The sequence below is a fragment of the Schistocerca serialis genome, chromosome 2 (assembly GCF_023864345.2).
Source record: "Schistocerca serialis cubense isolate TAMUIC-IGC-003099 chromosome 2, iqSchSeri2.2, whole genome shotgun sequence".
Taxonomy (NCBI): Eukaryota; Metazoa; Arthropoda; class Insecta; order Orthoptera; family Acrididae; genus Schistocerca; species Schistocerca serialis.
Window position 1 is genome coordinate 832,603,311 of NC_064639.1, and position 27,781 is coordinate 832,631,091.

Below are 27,781 nucleotides of genomic sequence, written 5' to 3' on the forward strand. Positions count from 1 at the left end.
AATGTGTAACAGCAAGATCTTTGAAGGTCAACGAATGTCGCAAAGGTGGCATGAACGTCCATTTAAAGAAACTGTTCTAAATGATGACCATTGGTATCAATGCAGTGCTGCAATCATCGTATCGTGGATTGAGTGGTATTCCTTATCATTTCAGCACTTATCGTGGCACATGCTCTTACAATTCTCTCTCCCATATCGTGCAGATAGTAAATATTAACCGAATACGTCGTGTCCATCTAACGTGCCATTGACATGTAAACACCATTCGACGGTGTCGCATACAATACTAATAGGAACGTTAAGACTAGTATCGTCCAATCAAGTGAATGTGAATGACGTATTCCTTCGAAGAACAAGCCGATATGCTTCTCATTTGCGAAGAATGCCACCGAATTTCAGTGAGAGCTACAGACTTATACGCTGAAAGATATCCTCAACGTACTCACCCTGCACGTCGTACATTTAAATATGTGTAAGATAAATTGAGAACAACTGGATCTTTAACGCATCGTAAACATATCCGACAAAGAAAAGTTACTAACGAAATTGGTTCTCTTGCCACTGTCGTTCGAGATACTTGTGTTAGTTCGCGTCAAATCGCAATGGAATCTGGCAAGAGCCAGAGTAGTGTTTTTGGTGTTCTGCATCGCCATACATGTCATCCTTCCCATATCAGTACCCACCAAGAATTAATTGGTACGGGTTCTATGCGTCGCATTGAATTCTGCCGATGGGCTCAACTTCATATTCAGAGGGATGAGACATTTATTAATTTGATTTTATTTACTGACGAGGATACATTCACGAGCCATGGAAATGTTAATTTGCATAACATGCATTACTGGGCAACTGAAAATCCGTGTTGGGTGCTGCAAGTTGCACACCAAAACCCGTGGTCGGTGAACGTATGGTGTGGGATTCTGGAGGACAGAATTATAGGCCCCTATTTCATCGAAGGAAATCTTAATGGTAGGAAGTACACCACATTCCTGCAAGAAACATGGTTTTTTCCTTTAGCAACAAGTAACAGAATGTGGTATCAACAGATGTGTGTCCGGCATTGTTTTCGGTGATGGCTAGAAATGAGTTGCAGAGACAATTCCCAAATCGTTGGACTGCACGCGGAGGAGACGTGTCGTGGCCGGCTCGTTCGCCAGACTTGACGCCTCTGGATTTTTTGTTGTGGGGATTTGTAAAAGACATTGTTTATAAAGACGTTCCAACCATACCCGAATATATGCAAGAGAGAATTGTCAGAGCATGTGCTTCGATAAGTGCCGAAGTGATAAGGAATACCCCTCAATCCGTGACAAGACTTTTGCAGTACTGCACTGATACCGATTGTCATCACTTCTAACACCTTCTGTAAATTGACGTTCATGCCTTCTTTGTAACCTTCGTTGACCTTCAAAGACCTTACTGTTACACATCATTGGATTCGTCTCGACAGCCGCTATCAGAAAATAAGTACAAAACTATAGCATCCCATTAAAAAAAAAAAAAAAACAATGTTGGCCTTCATATCTCTGACGCGATCCCACCTAGCAAAAGAAAAACCAACGTCATATTATGACCCCCGTTGTCCCATGCAACAAATCCCATAAAATTTTCAGCTACTGTCATACTTTCGGAGCTATTCTAGGTGGCAATAGTTAGTGACCCTGTATAAAGATTTTTATTTATGTTTCCCTTCTGAAGTACCTTCCCAACACCTCACTTTTGCCACATGGCAAACTTATCTTCAATGGCTATGTCATACTGTGTGTCATATTACACTCAAGCTGTCTGAAGTCTCTGACTTAGTCTAGTAATCCATAATCGACACTTATTGTTGATGTAATGGATTCTTCCCCTCTCAGTGGCAATCTTAAATTTTCACATAAATATTATGCAATTGCATCACTCAAAAAATTTGTTTAGCAGGTGAGACGATTGCTGCAGGTAGTCTGTCGATAGGAATAAGTGGCTAAAGGGAGTGACATAATGTGCTTACTGACTTCGCTGTTTTCAGTGTACTTCCTGGGCGGTCTGGGAGGCATGGGCGTGACGGCAGGGGCGCACCGGCTGTGGGCCCACCGTTCCTACAAAGCCAAGTGGCCGCTCCGCCTGCTGCTCGTCATCTGCAACACCATCGCCTTCCAGGTACGTCCCTCCCACAGCTCATCTGTTCTCTTACAAATTGGAAATTTGTGCTAAGTTCCTATGGGACCAAACTGCTAAGGTCATCGGTCCCTAATCTTACACACTATTTAATCCAACTTACGCTAACGACACCACACACACCCATGCCCGAGGGAGGACTCGAACCGCCGACGGGGATAGCCGCGCGAGCCGTGGCTAGGCGCCCAAGACCACACGGCTACCACGCACGGCTGTTCTCTTACTGTGTGTTCGGAAAGTTGATACGCAGTCACAACATATGTTGGAAATTACATCCACTGACGGCTGTACAAGTCTGGACGCGCTGAATTTTATTGGAAAACAGCTTCTCAAGATCTTATTGTGATATACTTCTCACGTACATACACTCATGCTCATAAATTAAGGATAATTGCAGAATGTGGTGCCACACAACGTGGCACTATACACAACTGGCGCTAGTAGCATAGGCACATAGGGAACACACACGACACAGATCTGTAAGTCCACGGTATTGGTGATAAGTTGAGAAAACCGTCCCGAAGCAAATGTGCTACAAAACGTCACTGTTTCCTGCGAATGTACCCCGACATGGGATACGGTGACCACGCACACGTACACAGGCCGCACAACGGGTTGGCATACTCTGTATCAGGTGGTCGAGTAGCTGCCGGGGTATAGCCTCCCATTCTTGCACCAGTGCCTGTCGGAGCTCCTGAAGTGTCGTAGGTGTTTGAAGACGTGCAGCGATACGTCGACCGAGAGCATCTCAGACGTGCTCGGTGGGGTTTAGGTCTGGAGAACAGGCAGGCCACTCCATTCACCAGATATCTTCTGTTTCAAGGTACTCCTCAACGATGGCAACTCGGTGGGGCCGTGCGTTATCATCCATCAGGAGGAAGGTGGGACCCACTGCACCCCTAAAACAGCGGACATACTGGTGCAAAATGACGTCCCGATACACCTGACCTGTCACAGTTCCTCTGTCAAAGACATGCACGGGGGTACGTGCACCAATCATAATCCCACCCCACACCATCAAACCACGTTCTCCATACAGGTCCCTTTCACGGACATTAAGGGGTTTGTTGGTTCCTGGTTCACGCCAGATGAAAAACCGGCGAGAATCACTGTTCAGACTATACCTGCACTCGTCCGTGAACATAACCTGGGACCACTGTTCTTGACACCAGGCTTTACGTGCAGTAGTCCGTGGAATGCACCTTGCAGGTCTCCGGGCGAATAAACCATGTCTATTCAGTCGTCTGTAAACCCACAAACCGCCCACCAGAGCGTTATTTCACCATGCATCAGCATCATCCTTAATTTACGAGCATGAGTGTATTTATTTCACTTTTTAAGTCATAAAGCGTTCGTAGGGATTACGATACGCTACAGATTTTGCTGCTCCACAAACAAAAGTTTGGTGGCGTAAGATCCAGTGAGAAAGGGGCCATAGTATTTTTGAGATGATACATTCCCTAAAAAGCACTTCCAGAAGACGCATAGTGTTGTTAACTGTGTACGCAGTAGCATTATAGTGTTGAAATCTGGAGTTGTTTCTTCCTTTAGGTAGCAATTGAAAGCGTGGATCACTGAAAAATACCGTCCACTGTTCACGGTTTATTCAAAAAATTAAGTTCCAATATTGTGATGTCTTGATATTGCTATATACGCTCCTATTTTCTGACTATGCAGTGGCGTTTCAAGCACGGCCAGAGGAGTCTTCATTAACCGTAATCGTGTGTTTTGTGTGTTTACATGACCAGAGAGGTGGAAGCTGACGTCAAAAATATCAGTGGTATTCCTCTCAATAAAAGATGTAAACCATTTGCAGTATTGCAAAGCGGGGTATTTTTCGTTGTGCCATCTTGCGCGATGATTTTGCTGGGCTTTGCTGCATTAGAGTGAGAAATATTTAACAGATTCTGTTCGTTTAACTTAGATGGTCTTCCTGTTCATTCGCCATATAATCACCGAGACTGTCTCTTGAAATTTCTCACTAAGCAGACGAACTGCCCTTTCCGGGAATTTTGCAACAATTGCCTCCTGCACTAAATCCTTGCATTTACCGCCTCCCCAAAACAGTTTGAAAAGAAACAGTGTAAACAGAATTTGAAACACTGTTTTGTAGGCAATTCCTTCACTCTACAGGTGACTATCTTACTAGGGTCTGTTAGACAAGCTTAAGTAAAATGTCTGTTAGATATCACTCTTGACAGCACTTGGCCACAACTGTCAAGATTGGGTATTTTGTGTATGATAAATTTATTAAAAGTTCATAATTATGTTTCATTCTGACAGTGTATTAATTCTGTAAATATTAGCAGTTCCAGTTTACTACAATGTATTCACATATCTAGACAAACGACCAGGGAAGTGAATATTATATTCAAATGTTCTATGTTTTTGTGTTATACTTTCTGACATGTTCCACACCACTAGAATCACCTCATTTTTGGGTCTATGGAACGAGAAACGTGTCTAAAATAAATAATCAAATCAACAAGAAGAATTCAGAGTACCATAATTAAAGACAACATGAACATCTAAATAGAACACATCGCGTTCAGTAGCTTTCATCAACTGCTCCAAACAGTTAAATGTTACTCAACAGAACAACGAAGTAAAGAACAATCGCATATCTACGAAAAACAGTTCTTCCAACTGCTGTTCTGCCAATTTTATTTGTAATCTACATCCGTAGTCCGCAGTGCAGTGCACAGCGGCTTTCCGAACACTCTGTATGCATGTCAACAGCAGTGTAGGTTATAATTGTCACACTTCCCTCACCTTGAAGTTAACAGGCTGTCTGATAACTCCAAAACTGGGTGCCCCAGGCCGGCCAACATAAAACTGACCCGCAAAATGTTTACAAATCTAACATGAACAAAATTACCCTAGTTAATGAACAGGGGAAATGCTCATTATAAAACAACCTCGAAATGGCCCCTGTTGATGTCGATAAAGCACTGCACGTGGTTTACCAGACTACGAGACACTCGTAGCAGCTCTGTCTTAAGGATGGCAACATTTTCGATATTCTGCTGTGGCTCTTCCAACTAGTAAGGCGTATTGGAATGCGTTTGGACCTTGAGATCACATTGCTCTTGCTGATTGTTTTTCACTCAGCAAACACTTCATGAACTCTTTCCAGGGTTGCTTGCACGCTATGGGCTGATGTTCCATCTTTCCGACAATCCGTACAATAACTGATCTTCTGACACTTAACCTACAAATGAATTAACCACTTTTGGAATAACTTCATTTTGTCCACACTTTACGAAAATAATTGATATATCGCCAGATCGGGAATTGAATGAAAAGAAATCAAATAATGTATTAACATATTGGTGGGAGTCCATTTCTAATTCCCAGTTTACCGACTCTCTCTTTCCTAGCTTTTATTCCGTTCTTCTTTGTAAATGTTCAACAGAAGAAAGTCCTATATTGTAAGACTCCCACATATTTAAGTATTATTCTAAGATGGGACGTGTAAGCGATTTGCAAACAGTCTCCTTTGTAGACTGACTGCATTTACCCCTCATCCCCAAAATGACACTAAGTCTGCCGCATATATTACCTGTGACTGAGTCTATGTGATCATTTCATGTCCCCACAAATTATTACACTCAGATTGTTGCATGAGATGACTGATTCATGTTGTAGTCAGAGGATAATACTTTTCTGCCTTTTGTGAAGTAAACAATTTTATATTTCTGTACATTTAAAGCAAGCTGCCAATCTTTGCATTACTTTTTTGTGATCATTGTTTCTGGTTTTGGTCGTTAACATTACATATGACAACCAAACCATTTATGCCATGACTTTAGCACTACTCGGCAAGCTGAAGATGTTCCAAGAACCGGTCATAGCACAGTAAAAGGGTAATAACACAAGTCAGTGTCAGCTGTGGTGTTCGACATGATTAAGATTACTTTGAAGTCGTATCAAGATCTGACTGGATATTTGAGCAGCTTTTTTTTGGATAGAAACTCATTACAGACAACTGAATCATGCGCAAAAGCGACCACTTACTGACGTACCGTACTACCTTTCGCCATAACGAGTGCCCGGTACTATCAAATACTCAGCCATTCGTGATGGCGAAAGTCTTGAAATTCAATGAGCAAACGTCGGCCGAAGATCCCGAGGTGGAAATCAGCACGAATCTTAATCTAAATGTGAATAGCTAGTGGGGAGGTTGAACCTCGGTGCTTCTAAAAGCGCGTCACAACTGTGCCTGCGCGCTCAGCTGCAAACGGAATGCTTCCTCGTTTCTCTAGCGGGTTCCCGTATGCCGCTAAATGACGCATTCATATCGGGGCGCGCGAGTCGCTGGGATGTTACCATCTTGTTGACAGTATCTAAACGTAATAAAAGTAAACATATGCTTACACTTTGTTTATACGTGAAACTCGTTCCAATGCTCCACGGGCTAGCAGGAAACCTGGAGAAGGAAAACTTACACAAAAACACCCGTATGGTTTCGAAACGTGCTATTAGGAAATAAAACATCTGACAGTGAGTGAACTGCCAATGCTTTAGTAGCCATCAACAGTAGCTGCAGTCGCCTGACCTCAGCTATGCTGTCAGAAATATATCAGTAATACTGAATGTGTTTTATTCTAATGTTTGTGAAAGTTCACGTGTTGATAGATTTCGGAAAATCCAGACCATGACAGTACTGTCCTTTACATAACACATTAAGAATCGACTGGAACTGTATATTTCTTTGCCTTTCCGAAACGTTTCCTTCTTGGGCAGGCAAGTGACACTCACAGGCACGTGGTACGTAAATGATAGTGAGCAATAATGAAAACTGCTCGGTCCGGGATAAGATGCTCAAAATTTTTGAAGCAGATCCTCCACGCTCGTAATATGATAATTTCTAGAATGAAACTTTCAATCTGCAGTGAATGTGTGCAGTTAAGAAACCGAGCGGGATAGCTCAGTGGTTAGCACGCTGGACTCGCATTCGGGAGGACGACGGCTCAACCCCGCATCCGGCGACCCTGATTTAGGTTTTCCGTGATTTCCCTAAATGGCTTAAGGAAAATGGCGGGATGAGTCCTTAGAAAGGGAACGGCCGCTTTTCTTCTTCATCCTTCCTAATCCGAGGTTGTGCCCCATCTCTAATGACCTCGTGGTCGACAATACGCTAAAGATTCATCTCCACATCCTCCTACTCCTCCTCCAGTTACGAAAATGAGTTTCAGAGAGATGAGAACTGGGTGCCGAACAGGAATCCGAAAAAGAAATTTTACATTTTGCGGGAAATGCTAGTAGGAACGAGTGGGTGAGAGGGACGGGCGGAATTGAACTTGTGATAGAGGATCGTCAGCCGCGCCTGGATAGCGCACCTGGTGAAAGCCTTTCGCCCAAAAGAAGAGGTTTCGGGTTGGAGTCTCGGTCTGTCACACAGTTTCAATCGGTCAGGATGTTACAAAACAGCCCACACTCCGCTGAATGGTGGTTGATCATTTTTGGAAATAAGCCGCTAGATGGATGCTAAGCCGTTTCTTTAGGATTTCTATTCTTCTACGTCTGCTAGGCCAGTAAATTAAGTGGGAGCGCTTCTGTACAGTTTGAAAAGTAGGAAAGAAGTCTTAGTAGGACTGAGAGCGGGTCATGAGTCATGCCTGGATAGCTCAGCCGGTAAGAGCATTGCCCTTAACAGGCAGAATTCAGGGTCCCAGACCCATTTCGGCACAAAATTGTACTCAGTCCGGAACCGCGCTGCTGCTACGGTCGCAGGTTCGAATCCTGCCTCGGCCATGGATGTGGGTGATGTCCTTAGGTTAGTTAGGTTTAAGTAATTCTAAGTCTAGGGGACTGGTGACCTCAGATGTTAACCCCCATAGTGCTTAGAGCCATTTGAACCATTTTTGAACAAAATTGTAAGGTGACACAAAATTTCATGTCGGTTTCTACTTGGTGGTATTATTCATTGAATGAAATTTCACTCTCCAGAGGATTGTGCGGTTGTATGAAACTTGCAGGCAGGTTAAAAATGTCTGCCAGACCGGGACTAAAAATCTGGTCGGGCACACGTTTTAATCTGCCAGGAAGTTTGATATTATTCACTGACTGTTCCTCAAAATCGGTGGAACCACCAACACTGCAGAATTAAAAATTATAGTAGCTAAGATCTCCCTTAATGAAAAAAAGTGATTCACGTTCATTCGAAGGCTCGTAGCATAAAATAGATGGAAATGACTCACATATTACACGAATCACGATTAACGACGAAGCAGAATATTCACTATGCAGTCTACCTTAATCTCTATTGGCCGAATGCTGTATTTAAACACACTACAAATGTTCCAAACGGATTTTCATAGCAAAAATGAAAGGAAACGAACATTAATTAACATCACACGAGAATTTTCGTCTGTATAAGCTGATCAGATCTGTCTGTGCGTTGTCGTCTGAATGCTGTATCATCCTCTTGCCTACGACTGCACATGGAATGTAACGGTATCAATTATGGTCAGTTTCTCGCTCTCCCGATCGTTAGTGACAAGATTCACACACGAGACTTTCTTCTTCCTCAATCAGCAATTCGCCAGTCTTCACGAAGCAATAAGCACCATTGTTCGGTAATCCGATCAAGTAAAATTCGGTGTCAGTAAACAAAATTGAACCCGGAACCTCTACTTTGCGGTCGTACGTGCTGCCTGCCCAGCCACAGAGCACTATAGGAGACTTGTATCTCATGCGTGTCATGTTGAAACATCCCCTTAGAAAAATTAAGAATGACAATGCTGGTAAACCTCTTACGTTATTTGATTTTCAAACAGCTGAGCAAAACTGAACGTACTCAGACGTTTCTCTCTTTACTTATTCTGATCAACAGTAAACTGACACACAATACATTTTTTTTTAGCGCAACGCAATCTGACTTTCAATAATCCCTACAAAAGAATGGCCCTGACTAACAATAACCTATACCTTTCATGAGTCACTTACTTCACAAAAATTTTCGTTACTCAAACTACTGCAATACAGCGTGCGCCAATACTGCCAGCTAAATAAAAGATTTTAACTACTGAAGGCACTAACTACTGACAGGCATAGTTAGCAAATGAAAGATTTACGTTAATAGTATATATATATATATATATATATGACATCCGGTCTTACAAATTTCGTTTTTCTGCCGGGCACACGTCCAGATCGTCCGCTCTGCCATCTCTCTCCCCACATCCACCACTGCTGGCGGCTCACCTCCAACTAGACAAGAAAATTGTAGCGAAATGCAGGAAGATCTGCAGCGGATAGGCACTTGGTGCAGGGAGTGGCAACTGTCCCTTAACATAGACAAATGTAATGTATTGCGAATACATAGAAAGAAGGATCCTTTATTGTATGATTATATGATAGCGGAACAAACACTGGTAGCAGTTACTTCTGTAAAATATCTGGGAGTATGCGTGCGGAACGATTTGAAGTGGAATGATCATATAAAATTAATTGTTGGTAAGGCGGGTACCAGGTTGAGATTCATTGGGAGAGTGCTTAGAAAATGTAGTCCATCAACAAAGGAGGTGGCTTACAAAACTCTCGTTCGACCTATACTTGAGTATTGCTCATTAGTGTGGGATCCGTACCAGATCGGTTTGACGGAGGAGATAGAGAAGATTCAAAGAAGAGCGGCGCGTTTCGTCACAGGGTTATTTGGTAACCGTGATAGCGTTACGGAGATGTTTAATAAACTCAAGTGGCAGACTCTGCAAGAGAGGCGCTCTGCATCGCGGTGTAGATTGCTCGCCAGGTTTCGAGAGGGTGCGTTTCTGGATGAGGTATCGAATACATTGCTTCCCCCTACTTATACCTCCCGAGGAGATCACGAATGTAAAATTAGAGAGATTAGAGCGCGCACGGAGGCTTTCAGACAGTCGTTCTTCCCGCGAACCATACGCGACTGGAACAGGAAAGGGAGGTAATGACAGTGGCGCGTAAAATGCCCTCCGCCACACACCTTTGGGTGGCTTGCGGAGTATAAATGTAGATGTAGATGTAGAAGGCTACGCGCTGTTCACATCCAACTGCCCAACACTACAATAGCGAATATTCCAACAATGCCAACCAGACACAGATTGCACACAGCACAGTCAGTGATTTTCATACAGAGTGCTACGTGGCGTTACCAACATAAAACCTAAACAGCCTACTTACAATGTACGTCCTACGTTTTCGAAATTTCAAAATTTATCATATTTAAGTACGTTATTCTTTGCTGTAGGGTTAGAAATTATCATTGTACAAACAGTAAAGTTTTGCATTCAGACGTATTGTTTTGAAAATGTCTTAGAAGGTACTTGCTTTTATTTCCTTGGGACTACGTTTTTGACTGGGCTGTTTAACTTGGCGTCGATCCCAACTATCTGTATTAGAGCAACATAAGACGCAGCTGCCACCTGTTTCTCGTGTTTCAGAACCACATTTACGAGTGGGTGCGTGACCACCGGGTGCACCACAAGTTCACGGACACGGATGCAGACCCGCACAACTCGAGCCGCGGCTTCTTCTTCTCACACATCGGCTGGCTGATGGTCCGCAAGCATCCTGACGTGAGCGAGAAGGGCAAAAAAGTGGACATGTCGGACCTGGAACGGGATCCCCTCGTCATGTGGCAGAAGAGGTGTGTAACCCCTGAAGACTCCTTACCTACAAGACTGGTCGCCAAACTACAGCGTTTTACCGGTGTAGGTGCAGATATTTCTATTGATGACCGAGGACAGTGTACTGAGCAACGTTACACCAGTATTTACCTCTTTTGCAGTCTAATTATTATAGCTAATACCGATAGTTTGTTTTGGGGTTGACGTAAGTACGCAGGGCACATACCAGCCATTAATGTTTATTTTAACCTTGGCAGCAAATCAGCTATTGACGTGTGGGCGTGCGGACGCAAAATGGAAAGTCTATACTGAAAGGCATAGTCAACTTCTTTGTGCAGTTACGACTGTGCAGAAAACATCAGGTGGTGAATTATTTGACGTGTTTCCGGCAAGACTGTTCGACGCAGAGAAAAATCAAACAACACACTGAAGTGGGTTCATATTAAGGTACAATCTGCACATATGCTCCTAACACCGTGAATTTCATTAAAAGGAAACACGCATTTAATACAGAAACACCAAACACATTAGCACTATTGATTGCATTCCACTTCTAAGAAGTTTTGAACACGGAGTATTGCGCCCTCTGAAGATCGTATCATCAAGCCGTGTGGGTGGATGTGATAACAGTGAACGCCCCTATCTCGGTCAAGAGATAGGCCCATGATCAAGGATAGGAAAATATAGCTAATACACGTAGACGACACCCGAAGGCAGTGTGTGGCAAAAATAATATCGTCAGTCTGCGATTTAGATGTCAAACCGTCTGAGAGGTTCGAAGTGTTTGAGGCGGTTATGATAAGGTTTGTAGTGGCATTAAGGTCACGTGTTTCAAGGGAAACACATCGGACAGAAAAATTATTCATCCTCGGGCGACATCATGCTATTACCAGAAAGAGATTTTCACTCTACGCTGATAAGAAACTTCCTGGCAGATTAAAACTGTGTGTCGGACCGAGACTCGAACTCGGGACCTTTGCCTTTTGTCGGAAACAGCTCTACCAACTGATCTACCGAAGCACGACTCACGAGCTCTCCTCACAGCTTCAGTTCAAGGTAGGAGACGAGGTACTGGCAGAGTTGAATCTGTGAGAAAGGGTCATCAGTCGTGCTTGGGTCGCTCAGTTGGTAGAGCACTTGCCCGCGAAAGGCAAAGGTCCTGAGTTCGAGTCTCGGTCCGGCACACAGTTTTAATCTGCTAGGAAGTATCAAGTATCATGCTATTATCTTGTAACACAGCTTCTAACTTTAATAATGGCTTCAGCTAGCCGAGGAAGAAAGTCCACTTTCTTTCAGGTATGCCATATACAGCTGAAAACACTCATTGATGATTAGGTCCCGTTATGCTGCCAAATTGCGGTTACGTTTATTCACCTGATTTCCAAATAATCGTAGACATATTCTATGGAGTTAAGATTGGAATTTTAGAGTGACAATCAAGTTACGGTAGAGTGTCAGAATGTAGAATGCCCCTCAAGTACATTAACACAGCTGTTATTTTGGAAGACAGAGTGCCCGAAGGGCACTCATCACGGAGATATAGAGGGAACGGCAAAACTTGGTCACAGAGGGTGCTGAAATAAACCCCTTACCCAAATAAGCCAAAGTCATGGTACGAGAAACACATCACACAACTATACTCGGCCTCTAATACACCCACCACACATTGCGTTTTGAACACTTCGTGGGCATCTTTGCACGCAGTGTCTTGCACCCTTTGTAAAGAGGCGAAATCGTGGCTTGTCGGACTAAACTACAAGCCTCCAGTCAGATAAGGTGCAGTTTCTGTGTTGTTTGGCCCATTGAAATCGTACTGCTTTATCTCCCGCCGTAAGGAATGGCGTTTAGCGTGGTACTCGACTCCAGACGTCCACTCCATGCTGTTCACTTCGAAACATTCGTTCGTAAACTGGTTGAGATTAAGCTGAATTCGCTGACAGCAGCAACTCCTGGCGAGTTTGAAACAGAGTGTCGTTGATAAGGAGTGAAAATCTTCTCCAGCTCCTGTCGGTTGGATCTTTTTACCGCGATTGTTGTTACTCAGTATTACAAGAAGGTTAATTATTTTATTTTAATTATATCCTTCGTTACTTGAGAAGGTCTCCATGAAAAACGAGAGTTCGTAGGACAAAGAAACTTTGTGAAAACATTTGTAAGAACATGCGGGAGATAAATAACGAATGAACCATTGAAAGAAATACATTTTAACGCAGCACGTTTCGAACGTTGGGCCACGGAATAGTCAGGTGTCGTGGCACAGCTCGTAGAATAGTCTACTGTTTCTATACAGCTCGTGCACTGCTTGTAGATTGTACACTGCGTCCAGCATACTCAGCCATGGCAACAGAAACTTCAACAATTTGTGACGCAATTGCCCATCGCCCTCTCCCAGGAACAATTCCCAAATCCCCAGTAAAGTGTGGGATCCGTACCAGGTCGGGTTGACGGAGGAGATAGAGAAGATCCAAAGAAGAGCGGCGCGTTTCGTCACTGGGTTATTTGGTAACCGTGATAGCGTTACGGAGATGTTTAATAAACTCAAGTGGCAGACTCTGCAAGAGAGGCGCTCTGCATCGCGGTGTAGCTTGCTCGCCAGGTTTCGACAGGATGCGTTTCTGGATGAGGTATCGAATATATTGCTTCCCCCTACTTATACTTCCCGAGGAGATCACGAATGTAAAATTAGAGAGATTAGAGCGCGCACGGAGGCTTTCAGACAGTCGTTCTTCCCGCGAACCATACGCGACTGGAACAGGAAAGGGAGGTAATGACAGTGGCACGTAAGGTGCCCTCCGCCATACACCGTTGGGTGGCTTGCGGAGTATCAATGTAGATGTAGATGTAGAACATCCGTGCGGAAAGAGGACCTCTCTCTGTTCCTTCAACGCGTCGATTCTCTCGAAGAGCAGCAGAACTGTTGCTTTTGTTTTGATAAAACAGCTTTGCAGGTAAAAGTGCAGCTGACCTTGTCTAAGCCCATGTTGACTGCTGGCAACTGTGATGCACCCTGATGCCTGTGTTTCAGCTCTACGTCGCCATAGCAGTACTGTCGCCTAAAGGCAAGTCATGACACTAACACTGCTAACAACGCAAATCCTGCAGCGTACGCTCTCGACATCACTACTTAACGTTGGGTACTCATGCAGTATGCAGTTTTCCGTCTCCACTGGCTCAAGTAGCGGAAGTTTAGTTCAAAGATGGTTCAAATGGCTCTGAGCACCATGGGACTTAACTTCTGAGGTCATCAGTCCCCTAGAACGTAGAACTACTTAAACCTAACTAACCTAAGGAGATCACACACATCCATGCCCGACGCAGGATTCGAACCTGCGACCGAAGCGGTCGCGCGTGTCCAGACTATAGCGCCTAGAACGCTCGGCCACTCTGGCCGGCGAAGTTTAGTTAAAAACACTCTATACATAGTTGCGAGTACCCGTCGATACAGCAACAAATCGAGCAATTTCATTCATTGGATGACCATAGACGCTTCTGAACGCTATTGTCATTTTCTGCCATTCTGTGAAGTCTCCAAGTTGACCTACCTCATTACGCTGATACCATACAATTGCCTGACACATACACAACACTTCACTACCACAACTTGTGTCATCAGTGGAAGATCGCTTGATCACTTGTTACCAGTTTTACACCACTTATACCGCTCCATAGCGACCATTGCTGTATTTCAGGGTGGTAACTAATTTCTGTAACTCGAGCTTACGGTGTCTGTCGGGATCTGCACATAGTTGGTCTCTCTATGTTCGTAATATCGTATATCTCCCGCTCGCAACGATATGACAGACGCCATTAAATGGATCAGTGGTGACATTCATCCTTTTTTTAGTCCAGTTTACGGACCAATTCGAGGTATGCATCGACGAGGAGAAAATAGAGGTCTTTTTTTATATGTATAATATCATGGAATGGTACCAATGGTATCGGCGTCATGGTGTGAGAGCGTCAGCATAGTCATAGGAAGAATACCGTCCGGTGTAAGACCAGTTTACCCGCGAGCGGGCATCGCGCGCCATGCCGATGGTTACCATGTAGAACACGTGTACATATTTACCCGGTTTTGCAAGTTTTGACCTTTCGAATACCTTTCGTGATGCCTAGAACGTTTCGTATCTCAAACTGTTATATTTCACCCATAATTATGAACGTGTATTCTCCGTTGACAGATCTTCTCGGGTTGACGGAGACGGAAAGAAGGAAGAAACCTTCCGTCGGCGACGAGTTCGCTGGAGAAGGAAATTTGACGTGTCTTCTTCAAAGGAACCATCACACCCTTTTTCTTAAACAAGTTAGAAAAAGCACAGTTCAAACCCAGAAACATCGTCGTTCAGAAGATAAATTTCGACAGTTTTTCTCCTTGTGCCGCGCGGGATTAGCCGAGCGGTCTCAGGCGCTGCAGTCGTGGACTGTGCGGCTGGTCCCGGCGGAGGTTCGAGTCCTCCCTCGGGTATGGATGTATGTGTAAACTTAGGGACTGATGACCTTAGCAGTTAAGTCCCATAAGATTTCACACACATTTGAACATTTTTTTTCCTCCTTGTCAACTACAGGCAAAATGTACATATGATATTACACAGATCTATCAGGACTAATCTGGAAAGCTTGTAAGAGTGATCCAGGGTAGGTTGTGCTACGAAGTAAACGTTAATAAAAAATTCGATACATGGCGCCTTGAAGTCAGCAAATCAGGCCATCACCTGTGCAGATTCAAGCACCCCACCAGAGACGATGTCTCAGAACGTGTTCTTCCTCTGGTTTCCTGTAACAAAATAGGAGAACGATACAAAAATTGGACATGGGACTCTAGTAGGGGCCGAACCCAACCGAAGGACCGAGCAATCTCGAGCGCTGTTATCCACGCTATGGGAACAACTGACACTAATTGAATCTGGCAACAGAGGAATTTGCTCTTGCAGCGCCCTGATTAGCTAACTTTAGTAACTAACTCGGAAACGGCGCAACGAATCGAATTTTTTTTCTTAACAATTATTTCTCAGCACAACTTACCCTACAACACCCTTACAAGCTTTTCAGTTTCTGATCACACTGTATATCACTAAGAGGAAAGTTTTGTTGCCGTCAATTCTTGCGTTTCGCCTCATTAATGTGATTATAGAGATCGTTTCTGTTAAGAACTTGTGTTCCACAGTGCTTTATGCCGATTTTGAAAACTGTTTATGTATTTCATTAAGCCACGAGCGAAATGCGGCTTTCGTTAAAGACATTCTGAAGATATTTTATCCGCACAGAATAAAACCAAGATCTTTTTCTCCTAAACTTAACTGAATACGCAACCTGCCCTTGAAATATTACATATTTTACTGTGTAAGATGTTCCCTAATGAAACTGACTTTTTGTGGTGATGCAATATCTGCAGCCGAAGGCTGTTTTTTATACGACTGTACATATTCGTACTGTAGGTGGTACCTCTTCATCATGCCGTTGTTCTGCTTCGTGCTGCCCGCCTGGATCCCGGTGCGTGTGTGGGGCGAGGACCCCTGGGTGTCGTGGCACGTGGCTGCTATCTTCCGCTACACGCTGTCCCTCAACTGCACGTGGCTCGTCAACAGCGCCGCACACATTTGGGGAGTCAAGCCGTACGACAGGTAAGTCGGAGCAACATTCTGGCTGTTGCGACTGCCTAAATACTTCGCAGTGCCTAGTTCTATATCAGCAGGATATACTCTTGCTATACAAATCTGAAGTGGGTACCTTTGTAATGCACATTTCATTTCCATCTAAAATTCTAACTTGGACCTCACATCTTCCTCGCGGTTGCAATACAAATATGAAGTGGGTACCTTTGTAATCCACATTTCATTTCCACCTAAGATTTTGACTTGGACCTCACATCTTCCTGGCTCACCAGTCACGATCTCCGAATATGTAAAACTGCCAGACTGCTGAAGCTTCCAGATAGATTAAAAATTTGCACCGGAGCTGGAACCTTTCCGCGGGAAATATTCTTATTGAGTGAACTACTGATGCACAACTCTCGACCCAATCTAGCCTTGTTACAGTGAAATAGTGATAGGGCACAAACTGCTGTATGGTGACAGGCTTACCCTACAAATTTAGTACGCCTGCCCACCTTTTTACCGAAAAGTAGCGCTGAAACATATAACCACAACATCATTTGTTCACTTCAGTAAGCCAGGTACTTGTACTTCTACGGCAGTTGTTTGTTTATCTGATAGTAATTGCTACATAAAACGCTATGATCCGTCAGGATATGCTTCTCCAAGCTATTGGGTCTTACTTCAATCAAACGCCTTCTGCAGGTAACGGGAGACGGATAACGGTATGAAATGGCCTCTAGGGTGAAAGCACAGGGGAACTTCGTGTGTTCTGGAACCATCACGGTAGTTATGAAAGCCATATAGGAATCCGGAAAATTACGGCCAAAAGGTATCTGATAAAGCCGTTGTACGGACAACTCGTTAGGGGTGGATAAAATCTTTCGAAACAAAAAAGAACTAAAACTTTGAACATAGCTGCTAAGGTTCAGTGACCGTGTCAGAATTATATTAGAACAAATAAGCCCTCGGTCACAAATATTAAGTCAAAATTGACCAGGTTTCGACGCTTTGTTGCAACCCGTGTTCACTCAGGTACGAGCAGCCCTTAGCGGCTCGCCATCATATTTTATTTACAACTGTTCATGACGTCGCCTTTCCGGTTTAGATTTGTTTAGAATGTGACTTGTAAGTACAGCATCTCTCTCCAGTCAGTACACACTTTAGTTTATTAATGTTTTGTATACCTATTATGTTTTAGAACAGTTAATTTAATTCTGAAGACGACGCTCATAGTAGCGTCGAAACCTGGTAAATTTTGACTTAATATTTGTGACCGAGGGCTTATTTGTCCTAATACAAAAAAGAACTTCATATCTCGCTTTGTAATTGAAAAATAGTTCTGATAAAAATGTAGTCAAAGTGAAAATCAACACTGTAATATTGTAAACAGCTACAGTTTCGCTGAAGAAACTATTTATATCAATGTAGCTAGTTTCTGATCTAAGCAGTGGCATACATTTCTCGTGTATTTGTGACTTTCTCTTTACGAATGAGGTCTAAGACTGTAGGAAAACAGTATGCTGTTGACTGAAGATCGCCTTAAGTCCCAAACTCAATACGGAAAAATAAATCTCCATTGTGGCAAAACTGTGTCTGCTTACAGTTTTTTTTATGAGTGTTTTATTGCTGAACAATGCAGTGTTCAAACCATCATGGATAATGCAACTGTTCCACTGTCTTATTGTATAAAATTATGAGCATTAGTCATATGGTAATACTGAAAAATGCTCCGCTCTTTGTGTAGCACAATTTGTCGAGAGACTCGTTTCGCTATTTTCAACCATCCCAAAAATATTTCGGCTTAATTGCTTGTATGATTCCCTAAAGAATTTAAATAAAAAACTTGGATTGTTGGACAGGGAAATGAGGATAATACCGAAGTGTGTTTCGTGTAAGAGCAGTCTTAGCCATCATCTAAAGTGAAATAGAGAACTTATACACTCACATGTGTCATCTGAGTATTCCATGGCGGCATAATGGCCCAAATATTCTCGATTTCCATGCCTCATCAACTAAAATGACATTCTCAACATTTCGACAGCTGTCGCAACTAACGTCTTCAGGAGATAAAACTTCCGAGTGCTGGACTAGGTTTTCTTTGTTCTTTTTCATTTTCTATCCCTAAAGATAGAGCGGACTGTTCGAGCAATGACCGACAGAAGAGTCGGCGATTTTTCAGCCAAATACCTGGCGAGGTAGTAGTGAGGCTGGGGGAATCTGGTTGGGAATAAATAAATGGGAGGGCCTTTCTAGTTCTAGCACTTGCCCCTTAGCACCAAGGTAAACCTTGGTCAGAACCAGCGGATGGGAACTATTTTTAATTTAATTCTAGGACGATATGCCCCATACAAAAAATATGAAGCTTCAGTGTTCGTACAGGTATATTTGTCTGTGTGTATACTGAGTAAAGCGGATAATTTGCTCGAAATGTGCAGTGTATCTACGTCGTAGGAGCCCCGTGTGGAATAGGCAGTGTGTCCGCCTTATATACGCGAGGCAGCATCCCACGACAGCTCCGGCTTATCGTGAGTACAATGACGTCAACAGGCGTGAGAGCCCGGTGCCATATTCGAAACTGCTGCTTAGGCAGCCTTGTAAATATAAGGCGTTTTTCTTTGTTTACGTTCGGTGTCCAAAGCCCTACTCCATGGCTTACTAAATACGCAATTATTGGATCTGAGCTGCCTCTTTTATCTTAGAATTAAGGCGCAAAAAGAGCAATAATTTCGGGAACAGGTGTACACTATTAGTATGGCATTGGGGCGAACTTTGGACACGGAGCCGACATTTACATCCGAAATCTGTAGGATAACATCACTCATTACACAAAGAAGTAATGGAGACACTTGGATAAGTATGATAGAAGTAAGGTATATCTTGGTCCAAAAATGCCATGGTACTCGTGACCTATCCTCACTCGTATTTTTTGCAGTGTGATTCCATTAGCTAACAGTCGCCCAGAGCTCTGAGAGGGAACTTATATCGATGATGTGGCTACCGCCTGTCTGGATACTGTTGCTGATACAAACATAGTGAGGGCTGCATAAAAATAATCGTTAGGAGCAGCTCAATCAGCCGTATACACTGAAGAGCCAAAGAAACTGGTACACCTGCCTAATATCGTCTAGGGCCACCGCGAGCACGCAGAAGTGCCGCAACACGGCGTGGCATGGACTCGACTAATGTCTAAAGTAGTGCTGGAGGGAACTGACACCATGAATCCTGCATGTCAGTCCATAACTCCGTAAGAGTACGAGGGGGTGAAGATCTCTTCTGAACAGCACATTGCAAGGCATCCCAGATATGCTCGATAATTTTCATGTCTGGCGAGTTTGGTGGCCAGCGGAAGTGTTTAAACCCACAAGAGTGTTCCTCGAGCCACTCTGTAGCAACTCTGGACGTGTGCGGTTACGAGTTTTCCTGCTGAAATTGTCCAAGTCCGTCAGAATGTACAATGGATGCAGGTGATCAGACAGGATGCTTACGTACGTATCACCTGTTATAGTCGAATTTAGACACATCAGGCGTCCCATATTACGCCAAGTGAACACGCCCCACATCACTATAGAGCCTCCAAATGGTTCAAATGGGACTTAACGTCTGAGGTCATCAGTCCCCTAGAGTCAGAACTACTTAATAACCTAAGGACATCAAACACATCCACGCCCGAGGCAGGATTCGAACCTGCGCCCATCGCAGCAGCGCGGTTCCGGACTGAAGTGCCTAGAACCGCTCGGCCACAGCGGCCGGCACAGAAAGTCCCCTGCTGGTATGCAGGGTCTATGGATTCACGAGGGCGTCTCCATACCTGTACAGTCCATCCGTTCCATACAATTTGAAACGAGAGCCGTCCGACCAGGCAACGTATTTCCAGTCATCAACAGTCCATTGACGGGCACAGGCTAGGCGTACAGCTTTGTGTCGTGCAGTCATCGAGGGTTCATGATTGGGCCTTGTGCTCCAAAAGCCCATATCTATGATGTTTCGTTGAACGGTTCGCAAGCTGACATTTGTTGATGGCCCAGCACTGAAATCTGCAGCAATTTGTGGAAAGCTTCACTTAAAGCTTCACTTGAGTCACAGTGAACGATTCTCTTCAGTCATCGTTGGTCCCGTTCTTGCAGGATCTTTCTCCGGCCGCAGCGATGTCGGAGATTTGATATTTTACCGAATTCGTGATGTTCACGGTACACTCGTGAAATGATTGTACTGGAAAATCGCTACCTTGGAGATGCCGTGTCCCATCACTCGTGCACGGACTACAACACCACGTTCAAACTCACTTACATCTTTATAATCTGCCATTGTAGCAGCAGTAACCGATCTAACAATTGCGCCAGACACTTGTTGTCTTACACAGGCGTTGCCATCCGCAACGCCTTATTCTGCCTGTTTACATATCTCTGTATTTGAATACTTATGGCTATACCAGTTTCTTTGACGCTTCAGTGTATATGGCGAACACGCTGCCTAAACCAAAAATCAGAATTTTTAGCTGCTGAAGACGATAGCAGTGATAGCTGACGAAGGCTTGGAAAGTTTATCTCAGTAGATGTTTTTTAAAACAATATATTTTCTGAAACTTCCTGGCAGCCAGGGAGTTTCATATCAGCGCACACTCCGCTGCAGAGTGAAAATCTCATTGTGGAAACATCCCCCAGGCCGTGGCTAAGCCATGTCTCCGCAATATCCTTTCTTTCAGGACTGCTAGCTGTGCAAAGTTCGCAGGAGAGCTTCTGTAAAGTTTGGAAGGTAGGAGGCGAGGTTCTGGCAGGAGTAAAGCTGTGAGAAGGGGACGTGATTCGTGCTTGGGTAGCTCAATTGGTTGGTCAGAGTGTTAGCTGCCCTCTGTAATAAAAAACTGAGTCAGTCGATCAACAACGAGCATAAATGGATGTCTTACGACGTCCGCCCCGAGCAGATGCAACGAACAATAGCGAACAAAATGGGATTAAAAAAAAAAAAAAATTGGTAGACCACTTGCCCGCGAAAGGCAAAGTCCCGAGTTCGAGTCTCGGTCTGACACACAGTTTTAATCTGCCAGGAAGTTTCATATCAGCGCACACTCCGCTGCAGAGTGAAAATCACATTCTGGAAATATTTTTCTGGCAGAAAATGGTTCAAATGGCTCTGAGGACTATGGGACTTAACTTCTGAGGTCATCAGTCCCCTAGAACTTAGAACTACTTAAACCTAACAAACCTAAGGACACCACACGCATCCATGCCCGAGGCAGGATTCGAACCTGCGACCGTAGCGGTCCTGCGGTTTTAGACTGTAGCGCCTAGAAGCACACGGCCACCTCGGCCGGCTTTCTGCCAGACCGACACTCAGCAACGTAGGACGGTTCATCGTGGTGCCGCAGACGTACTAACAATGGCTGCTCTCCCACAGGAACATGAGCCCAGTAGAGAGCGTCCCGGTGGCAGTGGCGGCGTTCGGCGAGGGCTGGCACAACTACCACCACGTCTTCCCGTGGGACTACAAGGCGGCCGAGCTGGGCAACTACCGGCTCAACTTCACGACGGCGTTCATCGACTTCTTCGCGTGGCTCGGCTGGGCGTACGACCTGAAGACGGTGCCGGAGCGCATGGCACTGAGCCGCGCGGCGCGCTGCGGGGACGGCAGCCACCCGCGGCTGCAGCGCCGGAAGTCGCACGGCGCGCATCCCGCCATCTGGGGGTGGGGGGACCCCGACATGCCGGCCGACGAAGTGCGCGACGCCAATGTTGCCCGGCAAGCGCTCTGAGCAGCCTCCAGAACGCACCGCGACCGCTGCGCCGACGTCCCTGCATGCGGGGGTCTCGCATCGTGCGGTGGGCGAAGATAGTGTTCGACACGCTTCCCCAGTCTCAAACCAACTCCCAGATTTTATGGTGTTTTGTTTTGGTGTCAGCTGTCATACGAACGAGTTTATTCTGTGATGCCACGCTCACGTGTTACGCTTCCCCCTTTCTTGCAGCTCCCCTGCTTGAGTAGGAAAACTCGTGATAGATTATTGGGTTTATGTTGACTTGGATTTTAGTGTGACACTGCACGAATTAGGAATAGCATTTCACCTTTCTATGTGATTTTCGCTTCTGTTAGCCCTAAGCTGACATTATATTCACTCCGTTTACGGCCTGCCTTGTAAACGGACAGGACTGGATTTACATACGGTGGCGGCGGCGTCCTAGAAACTTTTTCCGTGTCCCTCATTCGGTTTTCGATTTTAGACGTTTTCAGTTTTTGTAGCCTTTTTTTTCTTTCCAAAATTAGTACTTCACCATACAAAAAGTCAAAAAGTGCAATAGTAACGGAATCACTTAATTAGCTCGAACGGCATCTCTCTTTTCCCTGTTCAATAGTTCTTTTTTAAATTTGCTTTCGGTTTGTGCCCATTCAGCCATCTCAATAATTGAAAGACAATACAACAGCTTATCGTTGACGAATTTCTTGTCAGTTATGCCGGTATGAATGCAAGTAGAACACGACGCTGAGCTTTCGAGCGGAGAAATTCTTCAAACCAGCTAGGAATCGAACCCAGGTCCCTTCGGTTAGCAATCTGTCGTGCTGGCGGCGCAGCTGCCGACGAGAACTGTTCAAGAGTTCGTTTCGTATTTTGCTCGCGAATTAGCTTCTTCACGGCGCTCATTATCGTGTCAGATAGACTACTTTTTTTTAAAAAAAAAAAGAAAAAGAAAAAGGTTATTATCTAACCCTCGCAACGATGATAACCGACAGCCAGAGCTTTCACCGCTTGTACACAAATTGATGGGAAACACAGCTTTACAAACCGCCCACCAAAGCAATGAAAATTAGTCGAGACGATGCACAGCTATACAGCAATTGCCGCCAGCGACATTAACAATCACCCCGTAACATAACTATGAAGCTACCGATTAGCCACAGTGGTGTCTACCGATAGTAAAATCATCAGTCGAGATTTTTCAGCGTCCCCTTTCCTGCGACCTAGACTTGGTAGTGCCTGACCACAACGTAAATCTGGCCCTGGACGTAGACTTGCTGAGAGCAATCCTACAAATTCAGACTATCGTGGTGCAGTTGGTAAAGACACCGACACGCTGTTTGACAGTATGTCGTACGCCCAAAAATGTTGTTATGAATCAAAATAGGTGGACATTCATAACGTCTGTGTAATACGGTTTCTGTTTTTACTTTGCTGATTGATATTTCTACAAATTTCCAGCATTCTGCACAAAGTATGAAGTATTTCATTGTTGTGTTGCAACATTCACAGGTCACCTTTTGGTTTGAGTGTGTTGCTCTTCTGCACTCTTAATAATCTTTATACAAACTGCAGCCAGTCGCCATTACTCGCTCTGTTTCCTCAAAAAAAGAGTTCCATCAATGATTATCAACAACTCAATTGAATATATCCATTACAATGATGTTTCTTATGTCTCCTTGGCAGGATACTGCTTCAGTTCCTCCCAAAACTCGTATTTATGAGTCAGAAATATTTCAGGGGAATAACAGTGACTGGTGACTTAACGCGAGTAGTATTAAGCTTATAAATCAATTATCTTCATTCATAAATTAACTTCAAAATTTTCTCCAAGTAGCAGAGAACATCAGTGGCATTAAGTGCAGACAATGTCGCTTACTTCACGTAAACAATAACACATAAAATGTGGTTGCTGAGCCCTTCTCAGTCAGGAGTGACACTGTGTCATTCCAAAATTTCGTTAATGCTAAGGGCAATGATTTTTTACAAAAGCTTTAACTAGTGTCAGATTCTTAGAGAATTATGTGTGTTTGTCATGAAATGTAGTCGTTGATATAGAACATTTGTTAATAATCTTAGTTTGTAAGTTAAGACTTTGACTTAAAGTCTTTCATTCATTGTCGCATCGAGTTCTGAAACAACTTTAGTTATTTAGATTCTTAATGCTTAATTTTCTCATCTTCGTATGACAGCTGTTGTACCAAATATCTTCGCCCATCGTGCCAAGTTAACAAATTCTTTTTGAAATTTTCCAGTTGATGTGAAAGAATGTTTAAAATATGATCTGAAGGTACAGTTGTGGATTTAAAAGCAATTTACAACCTGTTCACGAAAAGCAGTGAAACCGAGATCTTACCATAACATTTCGTCCAAACATGTAAACTGAAACCCAGTCACAGAAATAGTACCTTAATTAGTAAATAGTAACTTAAAGTTATTACATATCCATTTCGTTTCATGATTGCTGAATGTTTACCTCCGCAGCCTGTTAATCATTTCAGATGTAAAATGCTTTGTTACTCCGCTGAAAATATGTCATGTAGCTACAGTTCTGCACCCTTCTTCAACTGATAAACGCTTCGCCAGACATATATGTAGCTTGCGACTTCCGATAACTATATCGGAGCCAGATTAGTGAGATATGCACATCGTAGTAAGACGCCGTAGTAGACAGCTTTGTTCCCCAGTGGTGGTGGACACACTCCTTAACAATGGAGTAACGGCCCCCGAGACGGCCGCACTAATTTTATTTATTGTTAGTTGTAGCGAGCACTAATATTGTACCTAGAGCCGCGAAACGCTGGCTTCAGGCTCAATTCTATGAATATATTTTTGTATATAAAATGTGTTGTGTGTGTATTAACTTTATTGCCAAATAAAGTTTCCATGTAAGTTGTTACGTGGTTTGAATGCTCATCTATGCAAATTGCCTTATCTTGTTGAACATTAATTTGAATCTATATATGAGAGGCAGTCAAATGAAAACGAGACAGACGGAAAAATAAGTAAAATATTCATTGTTTCAAAAGTAATTGCTGTAATTGTTAATAAATTTATCCCACTGTGAGCTAAGATGGTCAACGTCTTACTGAAAGAGTGTTTTCGGTTGCTTACGGACACATGTTGATCCCTCCACAGGTTGCCAAGGGTGTTTCACTGCGCTGCAGGAATTTCGCTAGGAAGCCCTTACACATCCTCCAGTACAAATACGATGCCTCCCGATGCGATTTCCCTGTTTTTGGAGCCCTGAAAAAGACATTCATGGCTTTCGAATTGCTTCGGACGAAGAGGTGAACGCCTTGGTACAACCGAAAACATTTTTCCATGAAGGCATTGAACGTCTTGTCTCACAGTGGAATAAATGCATTAACAGTTACGGCGATCACTTTTGAAATAATATGCGGTTTACTTATTTTTTCCCATTTGTTCCGTTTTCATTTGACTCTTATCTTCTCTCATGTGCAAATTTCCACTCTTTTACTGTGTATACTGTCACTGGCAGTACCATCTCACTCAAAAGATTACAATACTGTTAAAGTTCATGTCGAGTGACTTTACACAAGGAAAATAAAATTTAGTTTACAGACGCAGAATGGACTTAGAGAGAAGGAAATCTTGCAAGTTCCAGTTTCGTATACTCAAAATCGATACGCCATTTCTGGTTAGTCAAAAGCTTCTTACACAATTCAGCATACCAAATTAAAACTGAAAACGTCTACTGTGCTGAATATGCGCTCAGAAATGCTCATGATTTCGATTTATTGCTATTATAGCCATTATTAGAGTTTCAAATATTATTTGATGAGCAACAAGATAGTATCACAAAACAGAAGTAGGAATCAGCACTTTCACTAACTAATTCTTCTAACAAGTAGGCACGAGCATGTGGCAAGCGGACTTCCCGTGGGATGTTACGACAACCTACTTTGCATGCCACGTGTCTTAATCTCACCGAAAAAAACTACAATGATAACGATCTTCAACTGATTTCATAAGGTGACAGCTGGTAACTGATATGAATATTATCGAAACACCGGTTTGTTAAGCCTTGGTTTCAGAATACCAACATGTATTATTTACAGAAGAATGGACAAATTGGTAAAAGCCGACCTCGTCGAATGTTGACCCCACTACGTTTGTTCGTAGATAGACTGAGCAAAGGCAAACCTACATCTGAAGCGTTTATAGACTTAGCAAAAGTTTTTAACAATGTTGACTGGAATACACTCTTTGAAATTTTGAAGATAGCAGGGAAAAAATGACGACGTGTGCAATACCAGACTAAAGTTACAAGAGGCGAAGAATATCAAAACGAAGAAACAGCTGAGAAAGAAGAGAGGCAGGCTGTTAGTGAATGCGCTGTTATTCAGTCCGTACCCTGAGCACGCTGTGAAGGAAACCAAGGAGAAATTTGGAAAGGGGTAATAGTTTAGCGAGGCGAAATAGAAACTATGAGATCTGGCGACGACAATATTATTCTGACAGAGACGGCAAAGGACTTGGAAGAGCAGATGAACGGAATAAATAGTGTCTCGAAAAGAGGTTGTAATATGATCATCAATAACATTAAAGCAAGGGTAATGGCATGCAATCAAATTAAATCAGGTGATACCCAGTGAATTAGATTAGGAAAGTAGTATTGCTACCTATTTAGGCAGCAAATAAGTGATTGTGGCCGAACTAGAGAGCGTATAAAATGCAGACAAGTAATAAAAAGGATGATCTTGTAACGACTACGCTCTTGCGTACGTTAACTTTATAAAGCCTGTACTATAGTAAGTTGACGGGCCTCACCTTATAAGAAAGGATTTTGGTAAATATGTTGACCGCGTGTACCTGAATGGAGGCAAAATCAGACTTACACTCACTCAGTAAATACAATGACACGTTAAGCAAGCCTAAAGTGCAACTACACATTAGGACGGACAAGAAACAACACAGCAGATGCTACCAATTGTTAATAATACGGTCACCAGCCTAATTAGGCATTAACTGAGTTTCTTCCCTGTACAAGAAGGATTACGTTCAAGCACAACAACACGTAGTAACATTGCATTATATGGCAAGTTTTAGAACCAGAAAATCTACTGAACTAATATTTTCACTTTCTGTACTAATATGGACAAGCTATAAATACACAACAATACACTATAATGTTTACTACAAAATTCGTATTGTCTATTGATCTGATTGAAATCGGGCATAGGTTACCCTAGAAACAGCACTTTCGAAACACACATACAATGTCAATTTTAAAAAGGTAAAACATTGATAAATTTAAGTTTTATATTGACTTTAACTTTGCTGGTCAAATCAGTTCAGTACACTTCAGAATTCAAATGAATAGAAAAGAAAAGGGGGAGGGGGGGTCCTGAAACTGTTATGATCACTGTACTGAAATTTTTGATTACCTAAATAGTTAAGCACTCAAGATTTCCAATATATGAGTTACTCTTCTTTTTGTCTTATTTTCTGCTCATTTAACTACCATTATTTTTGTCTCAAATTAATTGAACTTCATTACTAAACCAATTTCAACATTATCTTCAAACTTTGTCAGACCTAAGTTATTATTTCATTAACAACAAAGATCCTTAAACATCATTCTAACTCAGATAGGTCTGCAGGTAATTATTATCAACATAAACTTTAAATCTTCCGCTCGGGACACTCGGGTTGCACAACATGTGGAA

At 43.3% G+C, this 27,781-nt stretch overlaps 1 protein-coding gene across 2 annotated transcripts in view; it reads left to right on the forward strand.

The window, feature by feature from the left end:
• Positions 1-24,978, forward strand: part of LOC126458106 (acyl-CoA Delta-9 desaturase-like) — a 136,901-nt gene extending 111,923 nt beyond the window's left edge. For both annotated transcript variants that reach the window (XM_050094932.1, XM_050094934.1), the window contains exons 3-6: positions 2,012-2,142; positions 10,581-10,786; positions 16,202-16,387; positions 21,755-24,978. In XM_050094932.1, coding sequence (XP_049950889.1) covers positions 2,012-2,142; positions 10,581-10,786; positions 16,202-16,387; positions 21,755-22,109 — 878 coding nt within the window. In that variant the 3' untranslated portion in view covers positions 22,110-24,978. The remainder of the gene's footprint in view (positions 1-2,011; positions 2,143-10,580; positions 10,787-16,201; positions 16,388-21,754) is intronic.
• The last annotated feature ends 2,803 nt before the right edge of the window (positions 24,979-27,781 follow it).